General features: G+C 58.1%; 1 protein-coding gene across 1 annotated transcript; it reads left to right on the forward strand.

The window, feature by feature from the left end:
- Nucleotides 1-8,745, forward strand: CMTM3 (CKLF like MARVEL transmembrane domain containing 3). The gene is made up of 5 exons (XM_033218695.1): nucleotides 1-924; nucleotides 4,247-4,402; nucleotides 5,363-5,458; nucleotides 5,809-5,929; nucleotides 7,464-8,745. The coding sequence occupies exons 1-5, from the start codon at nucleotides 778-780 to the stop codon at nucleotides 7,490-7,492; spliced, it is 549 nt and encodes a 182-aa protein (XP_033074586.1). The 5' UTR covers nucleotides 1-777; the 3' UTR covers nucleotides 7,493-8,745.
- The last annotated feature ends 513 nt before the right edge of the window (nucleotides 8,746-9,258 follow it).

A 9,258-nucleotide genomic window follows, 5' to 3' on the forward strand; every position in this document is an offset into this window, starting at 1 on the left:
GTGTGTGTGTGTGTGTGTGTGTGTGTGAGAGAGAGAGAGAGAGAGATGTGTTGGGGTTGGGGGACTGCAGGTCAGGAAGTCCTGCAGATGTGCGTGCCTGTGTGTGTGTGCGTGTGTGTGTCTGTGTGTGTGCCTGGAGCTGCGCTTGCAGGTCTAAGAGTCCTCCAAGAATGGGTTGGGGGAGGCGGGTGCAGGACCGAGGCCTGGAACAGCCAACAAAGAGGCCCTGGAGGAGGGTGGGGCTGGCCGAGGACTGGAGGGGTGGTCAAGGAAGTCGCAAGAAAACTCCGGCCCCCAAGAAAGAGAGAGGACATGGGGTGCGGAGCTGACATCACGGCCGGGGTCTTTGCTGTTTAGACGCCTGGGTTCCCGGATTCCAGACACACGCGCACGGGCAGGAAGTTAGACCACAGATAGCGAGTATAGACAGCCCTTGTGGATAAGGGGCAGACGGGTGGGAGCTACGAATGGGTGCCGCGGCGGTGATCGGGAGGCCTCCAGCGGCCCAAACCAGGATGAGGGAGAAGGCGGAGTCTGCGGAGGCCCCAGACCCAGGCGCGGGCGGGTCGGACCCAGCATCCCCCGCCGCTGGGGTCCAAGGGGGAGGGGCGGGCCGGAGGAGCGGGTGGGGGCGGGGCGGGGCGGGGCGGCGGGGGATGCGCCCCTGCGCTAGGCAGTGTCGCCTACCCTCCTTCCGCACAGCCCGGGTTTCCGCTTCCCTCCGGGCGTGAGAAGAGGGGTGCCAGGCCGAGCCCCGGCCGTGCCGCCGCCGCTGCCATGTGGCCCCCAGATCCCGACCCCGACCCGGACCCCGAGCCCGCCGGCGGCTCCCGTCCCGGCCCCGCTGTCCCCGGGCTCCGCGCCCTGCTGCCGGCGCGCGCTTTCCTCTGCTCTCTCAAAGGCCGCCTCCTGCTGGCGGAGTCGGTGAGTGCGGCGGGACCCTCGGCCGCCCGGCTTAGACTGCGGGGCTCCTTTCGGAGGAGGACGTCGGGGCGCGGGTGGGGTCCGGGGGCGGCCGCTGTGCTCCGATACACCCCTCCCCGCGCCGCCTCGGCCAACTTCTCTCGGGCGCCCGGCGAAGTTGGGCCGAGGTCCCCAAACTTTGGACGGCGGGGCGGGCCCAGAGCCCAGGCCATCTGCGGTGCTGTCCCCGCGAATCCAGAGCTGGGGGCCGTGGGAAGCGGGCGGGGCCCGGGTAGGTGGGTCCCGCTGTGTGACCCGGGAGCCCCCGCCCTCTCTGGGCCCCGGGGACTCGGGCCGCTCGGACCTCCTGGACTCCCGGGCCGCGGCGGGGTCCGCTTTCCTGAGCGCGGGGAGGGCGGGCCAGGGCCTCGACCTGCGGGGCGGAGGCGGGGCCGAGCGGGCGGGGGCCGTGCGGAGCGGGAGGGACCCCCCACCCCTGGGACTGGGTGAGGCGGCCCCGCGGTGACTTCATCGCCCTCCTCCCCTCCGCGGCCGGGCTCCTTCCTACTCCGCGCTCGTCCCTACCCCGGCCGGTGGGGATTCTTTGTCCTCTGGACACCGTAGGCGCCCGCACTGTTTTTCCGTGGGGTGGTGGTGGCGCTGGGTCGCCGGGGTTGGTGAGGGAGAGGCCGGACCAGAGGCAGGGGGATGCGCACGGCGGCGGCCACTTGTTGCTTAGATCCCAGCGACTTGGCCCTTCCTCCCCTCGTCCCCACTTTACAGATGAGAGCGCTCAGGCGCCTAATTTGACAGGTAGCTCAACTGAGGGGCCCAGTGAGAGCGGCTGGGAGAGTGGGGGCAGGAAGAAGGGGGATTCTGCTCCGGGACCTCTCTCTGGTCGCTCAGGGCAGAGGGCAGAAGGTGATCCTGAGCCTTTCCCGCGGTCAGCCCAGAGGCCACCTGCCCAGCGCCTGAGACACCAAGTCCACACTCCGAGCCCACACTCCCAGCCCCACCCAGGAGACCACTGGGAGCCACTTGAGGGGAGAAGCCTCGAATCCACCGTCCCCTGAGGGACTTGAACCGCCCCCCATCCCCACCCAGGACCACCTCATGGGGGGAGGCATATGCCCAGCAGGAGCATAGAGGCCACCCTGGGCCCAGCAGATGTCAGGAATCCAGGTCAGGGAGGATAAGGAAGGGTGAATGGTCGGCACTCAGGGTTCACAGGAGCCGCTGAGGGCACTCCTGCCTCCCTAGTCCCCTCACTTCCACCCCCAGGCCAAGCAAGTGCAGAGGCTGACATGGACAGAAACAGAGAGAGGAAGTGGCCCCAGAAATCGCGGGATGAGAAAACAGGAATTGAGAGGGGAATCCCCAGAATTAGGCTTTGGGGCCTGGGCATAGGAGACAGGAAGGGGAGGGCCAGGGCTGGGTCGGTCCCACGGAAGGCCTTCCTGGGAGGCCCCAGCAGCCTCCCAGCCCCTGTCTATGCCTTAGTCTATCTGTCCAAAGGGGGCTCAGCTGCACCCAAGGCCATGTGCAGAGCGAATGGGGGGTGCCCTGGGAACCCCCCTGGGATCCCTGCAGTTTGTCTGAAGCAGCCACAGTGCTTCCTGTGAGGCATCTGGGTGTCCCCATGGGGCCTCCTGCACCCACTAGAAGCTACTCAGCCATGGATGTGTTCAAATGCAGCCACAGTGACAGAAACCAGGACAGATGGCCTCCCCAACACCCACAGGGCCAAGTTGCTTAAGAACTCTGTCTGGGACGGGTGCTGTGGCTCACGCCTGTAATCCCGACACTTTAGGAGGCCGAGGTGGGTGGATCACCTGAGGTCAGGAATTCGAGACCAGCCTGGCTAGCATGGTGAAACCCTGTCTCTACTAAAAATACAAAAATTAGCTGGGTATGGTGGCGGTCGCCTGTAATCCCAGCTACTCCGGAAGGCTGAGGCAGAAGAATCGTTTAAACCCAGGAGGTGGAGGTTGCAGTGAACTGAGATTGTGCCACTGCACTCCAGCCTGGGAGACAGAGGAAGACTCCATCTTGAGGGCAGCGGGAGGTGGGTAAGAGAACTCTATCTGGGGGGTCAGCCAGCCCTGGGTTCAAATTCTAGTAGCCTCTGATTAGCCATGTAACAGAGTCTTCTCATCTGTAAAGTGGGGCTGTGCTCATGGGTGGATGTGAGGGTCAGAGGAGACGCCCGTGAGCCTCAGTGTGGAGCCCCAGGCTGGCCAACAGGTCACCTTGGCCTGCTCTGCAGTGCACCTAAGCTGCAGGATTTACCAGGGCTGGACATCCTCCTGCATCAGCTCTTCGCACCTACAGAGTTGTGGGCAAGACGGCAGTGAACATTTATTGATTCTTACAGTTCAAGTACAGCCGGCCCTGTGTGAATAAGGCAGCAGGGCCTGAGGTCGGTGCCAACACACCCTCTCTTGGATGTTCCTTTCTTATTATTATGAAAATTTGCAAATACATTAAAATGCTAAAAGGTTTTTTTGCTTTATCTATCTGTCCATCAATCCATTTTATCTTTTAACACAAAATAAATTGCAGACATCAGGACATTTCAACTCTGAACACTTCAGCATGCATATCATTAACGAAGGTTCAAGATTTGTTTTTTGTTTTCAAGGTGAAATTTACATTCAGTGACAAGCCCACGTCTTCGGTGTTGGGTGTTACTTTTTGGAAACTGGTTCCTAACTTTGATTTCCCTCCACAGGGCAGAGTGGAGTGGATGTGCTTGGGAGGCTGGAGCTTTCTGACTCGGTCCTGGCAGGGAGCTGGGGTGGGGTGAGGTGAGGACTTAGGGCCATGCCCAGGACTGGGAGGCAGCATAGGTGTGGGCCTGGGCCATGCTGGGGTTTTTTTTTTCAGCAGGGGTGGCGGACAGGGTCTCTCACTCTCTAACCCAGGATGGAGTGCAGTGGCCTGATCACCGTTCACTGCAGCCTTGACCTCCCTGGGCTCAGGTGATGCTCCCACCTCAACCTCCCCAGTAGCTGGTATTACAGGCACACACCACCACGCCCAGCTAATTTTTGTATATTTTGCAGAGATGAGGTTTTGCCATGTTACCCAAGTGGGGGTCAAATTTCTGGGCTCAAGCAATCCACCTGCCTTGGCCTCCCAAAGTGCTGAGATTACAGGCGTGAGCCACTGCGCTTGGCCTGGGATTCTAATCTGGCTCTGCCACTTCCCAGCTGTGGGACTGTGAGCAGTTGGCTTCCCCTGCTGGAGCCTCCTCTATCCTGACCACAGGGCCTGGCTCAGAGGAGCACTGGACAAGGAGCATGAAAAGGCTCTGACTTCACCTCAAACTCCTTCCCTGCAGGGTCTCTCGTTCATCACTTTTATCTGCTATGTGGCATCCTCAGCATCTGCCTTCCTCACAGCACCTCTACTGGAGTTCCTGCTGGCCTTGTTCTTCCTCTTTGCTGATGCCATGCAGCTGAATGACAAGTGGCAGGGCTTGTGCTGGCCCATGATGGTGAGGACAGGGGCCCCAGGAGGGAGGGGTACCCTGCACAAAGCGGCCAAATGAGGAGTCTGGAGTCGTGCACTTGGGCCCTTATCCTTTCTCCAGTGTGCTGAAGTTTGCAGTTGGTTAGAACTGGATGGAGAGACCAAGCTTCAGATCATCCCAGCTCCACTCCTCAGCAGCCCTGTGATCTGAAGTGGGCTGTGGTGCTTCTAGAGCAGGTCTTTGAGACAGGGAACCCGGAGAGGGGTCTCTGGCCACCAGGTGGCGCTGGTGCTCCCCATGGGTCTTGCAGGAATGAGCTGCCACCACAGGAATTCAAGCCATTTCCACGCGGGCAGGACAGGTTAACTGAGGACTTGCAGGGCTTACCCAGACCTCAGCCATCGGCAACCCTCACCTCGTTTTAGCACCTGTGAGGACCCAGACCCCAGTGGACTTCGCTGAAGAGAAAGGGCAGCAAAGGCTGGACTTTAACCCTTGTCTCTTGACTTCATATCCAGCATCTGCTGCCTCAGGAGAGCTGCACCTCCCAAGTGTCCCCATCTTAGGGACAGGTCAGCAGAAACTGTGATCCATAAATGGATCGGCCACAAGAGTGTGGCAAAGCCGAGGCGCAGAAACAGATCTCCCCATTGGAGAAGAGGAAGGGAGCAGGTGGGGGTGTTTCCAACTTCTGCTTCCACCGCGTCGCAGGGCAGGCTGCAGCCTGATCCAGTTTTTTGTCCACAGCTTAGGACAGCAGCCCCGCTGGACCTGGGATAGGGCAGTGTCAGCTGCTGGCAGGGCAGCAGAGGCACCTGGGGGGTGGGACAAGGGCCTAGGCACGTGGGTAGGGCCAGGATGGGGTAGGAGCCCTCAGGTGCTAGGCCTGGGGCTGGGAACAAGACCAGGCTGCCCGGCCTCCTCCCCATGCTGTGCTCAGCTCCAGGGGCTCAAGGCAGCATGATGGTGTCCCTCTCTCCCCAGGACTTCCTGCGCTGCGTCACCGCAGCCCTCATCTACTTTGCCATCTCCATCACGGCCGTCGCCAAGTACTCGGATGGGGCTTCCAAAGCCGCTGGGGTGAGCAGCCGCCCTACCCCTCCGGAAACTGCAGATGCCACTCTAGCTGCTCACTTAGGGTGGGACCTGGGGCAGAGCCTTTCCCTGCTGGGGCCCCCCTGGGGTCTCATGTGGGTCCCGATGATGATTCCAAAGTCCTCTCATTAGAGATTGACTCTACCCGGAGTTTTGAAAGGCTGTTTGTCAAACCAACTTCACAGCTCATTTTCCCACTTCTGTTACTCAGAGGGGTCTGTGCCTGTCACTCGGGCTGTCTGTCCAAGCAGGTCTGAAATGGGCCACAAGGCTGGGGCAGCCCTCCCGGAGCAGGGAGTCAGCCCTGTGATACGTCCCATCCACCCTGTCCACAGGTGTTTGGCTTCTTTGCTACCATCGTGTTTGCAATTGATTTCTACCTGATCTTTAACGACGTGGCCAAATTCCTCAAACAAGGGGACTCTGCAGATGAGACCACAGCCCACAAGACAGAAGGTGAGCGGCCGGCCTGAACACCCCAGCAGTGCTGCAACAGGGGCCTGTCCTCCCTTGGGGATGGCCGGCTAGTTTGAGGCTGGGGTGGGATCATTTCCTCTCTCCCCATGGCAGCGTTTTTACAGCCCATTCTCACCTACTCTCATGCAGCACTTTTCTTTTTTTACTACTTGAAACGTTTCACATATGTAACAATTATTTTGCTGTAAAATTATTCCTGACTTATATGTTAGAACTGAATGTAGCGGCCAAGCACAGTGGCTCACGCCTGTAATCTCAACACTTGCTGTTTCCCACAGCAAGTGATCCCAGCCAGCCAGCCCAGGGAACAATTAGTAACGTCAGTGGAAACTTGGGGGGAAAACAAAAAATTGAATATAGCAAAACCCACAAAATCTTAGGAGTGCAGCCCAGGAAGAGGAGTAAGGGGCAGAGCTGGGGTTTAGGGACTAGGCTGCCCACACCCAAGCCCTGGGCCCGGCCATGAGCCAGCGACAGTGTGGGGACTGACTGGGGTTCTGAGAAACAGAGGCTGGCCAGGGAGGGGATGAGCATCAGGAAGAAGCAACCAGCACTGGGGCAGAGTAGGGGGTTAGTGACTCTGGTGCTTTTCCTTCTGGGGTGGAGGTTCCAGAAGGCTCTACAGAGCTCCCTTCAGTATTGGGATTTCAGGAACCCTCGAGGCACACCTCATAGGCCAGCCCTTACCATTATAAAATTGTTTCTGATTACAATATTAAACAAGGATTGGGGAAGGGGATTGAAGATATAAAATGGCTAAAAAGAGGCTTGCTGATTTTCCAGTATATTTTAGTTTGGGGGACAAGAAAATAGTCATCCTTACCTTGTCCTGCTGAACCTGGGGGTGGGGATAGAGCTGGGATGCAGAGGTACAGCCCTGACCTGCCCGGCTGAGAACAGCCCAGGAGACTCGGGAGGGGCTGGGCCTGAGGAAGGGGCACCTGGACTTCAGTCTTGGGCTGGAGACACCCCCACCTGCACCCGTGCCCACACCCTGGAGGTGCAAGTGGCTGCTGTGGCTAGGCGCGGTGGCTCACGCCTGTTACCCCAGCACTTTGGGAGGCCGAGGCAGATAGATCACCTGAGTTCAGGAGGTCAAGACCAGCCTGACCAATATGGTGAAACCCCATCTCTACTAAAAATACAAACATTAGCCGTGCATGGTGGCACACGCTTATAATCCCAGCTACCAGAGGCTGAAGCAGGAGAATCGCTTGAACCCGGGAAGGCAGAAGTTGCAGTAAGCCGAGATCACGCCATTGCACTCCAGCCTGGGTGATGAGCGAGACTCCATCTCAAAAAAAAAAAAAACAAGAGAAGTGGCTGCTACCTCAGGAAAGCCTCAGGCCTGGGGCCTACCCGGATGCCAGCGATCACTGCGAATGGTAGCGTCAGCTGTGAGTGCCCTGCACCCAGGCTCCTGCCAGCAACCCAGCTGTGCTTCCCCAGAGACCATTCCCGGGCACCACTGCCCTGAGCCTCCTGCCAAGCATCCTCTCTGCTTTCCTTTCAGAAGAGAATTCCGACTCGGACTCTGACTGAAGGCCTGGCGGGCGCCCTGGCAACCTGAGCCACACAGGCCTCCACTCCTGCGCCTCACAGGGGACGCTGGTGTTGGAGGGGAAGCCTGGACTTCTGAGTTGCAGAGGGGGCTGCGGACACAGCAGGCCCCCCCACAGCTTCAGGTTCTGCCTGAGCCCAGCCTACCAGGCTTGCCCCTCAGCTCAGCACTGTTGACCATGCTGCGTGTGAGGGCATCTTGGGTGTCCCACCCCTTCTCCCCATTTCTGTCCCACAGGCCTTCAGCCCTTTAACCTCTCTGCCAAAAACCAGCACAAGGAGACAAAGCAAAGCCTTGTCTCCACCTGGGCAGCAGGCGTTCCATGCTGCTAGGTGGTGGGGGTCGGGGGTCTTCTGTTTCACTAACAGGAACAAAGACAGAAACCGTGACAGGGCTGCCCCGCCAGGCCCCGCTGGGCTTGTCTGCACTTGGTGCTCCTGCCCACGCCAGGCACTTTGGTGACAATGACCCTTCCAAGAATCTTTGGTTCAAGGAGCACCAGTTCCCTCTTCATTCCTGAAGCAGGGAGAAACTGACCTTTGCCTTGTCGCTCAGGAGAGTGGGGCTCGGCACCCATAACCGACACCTCCCCCCCTTGGAAACCATGTTTTCTGGGGGTGAGATGACCATTCTGGGTCTAGACTGTTTCAAAGAAGAGCTCATAGACGGACTGGTCCAGAAGACAGAGGGTACAACAGTGACGTCACAGTGACAGTGTCACGGGGAGCTGGGCGGGCCCAGCCAAACCCTTCTTCTTCCTAGAGCCCAGGCAGCAGGCAGGACTTCCTGGACCCTCAGGACAGTGACCTTCCAGACCCCAGGGCAGGTCTATGGGCCACTGCGGGAGATGAGACTAGCCTTCTGTGTTCACCTAACGACTTATACTGTGCATCTGTCTTTGATGGAATTTTGTAACTTTTTATATTTTTTTTTATACAAAAGCAGCTTCTTAACAGATGGCATTTTCTGTGACTCTAGGCCTCACAAAAGAGCCAGAGTTCTGGACCCATGTTTGGAGCATCTGTAGCCTTATTCTCTTGCATGTGAATCTCTTACCCTGAAAAAAAGCCATAATGAATTAAGCCAGACTGACCACTTGCTTGGAGTGTGTGTTTGAAAAAACTGGAGCAATACTGTTGGGTATCATGTCAGGCTTCAGTACAAGCTGGTAACGCCAGTGTGGATCCTGTCAGCTTTCAGTTTTAGCAAAAATACACACGAAATCTGACTACCATTTAATCCTTTATTTCAGTGGTCCCTAACCTTTTTGGCACCAGGGACCAGTTTTGTGGAAGACAGTTTTTCCACGGACTGGGGATTGGCGGAGGTAGGTTGGGGTGAGGGTGGGAGGGGATGGTTTCAGGATGAAACGGTTCCATCTCACATCATCAGGCATTAGATGCTCATAAGGAGCACACAACCCTAGATCCACAGCATGCAGAGTTTACAATAGGATTCGTGTTCCTATGAGAACCTAATCCCACTGCCGAGCTGACAGGAGGTGGAACTCAGTTGCTTGCCACTCACCTCCTGCTGTGCGGCCTGGCTCCTAACAGGCCCCATGGTACCAGTCCACTGCCCAGGGGTTGGGGACCCTGGCTCTAGTTCTCACACTATCCTGTTTTAGAAACAAAAAAACTAAGACAAAGGTCGGGTAAGTGGTCCAGGGCCCTCTCACTTACACATCAGGATAGTGTCTCACAGCAGCCTCAGGCAGCGGGAACCCTGGGGCTCTCTAACAGCCCAG

This window comes from Trachypithecus francoisi, unplaced genomic scaffold, assembly GCF_009764315.1.
Source record: "Trachypithecus francoisi isolate TF-2019V2 unplaced genomic scaffold, Tfra_2.0 Lachesis_group10, whole genome shotgun sequence".
Classification (NCBI taxonomy): Eukaryota; Metazoa; Chordata; class Mammalia; order Primates; family Cercopithecidae; genus Trachypithecus; species Trachypithecus francoisi.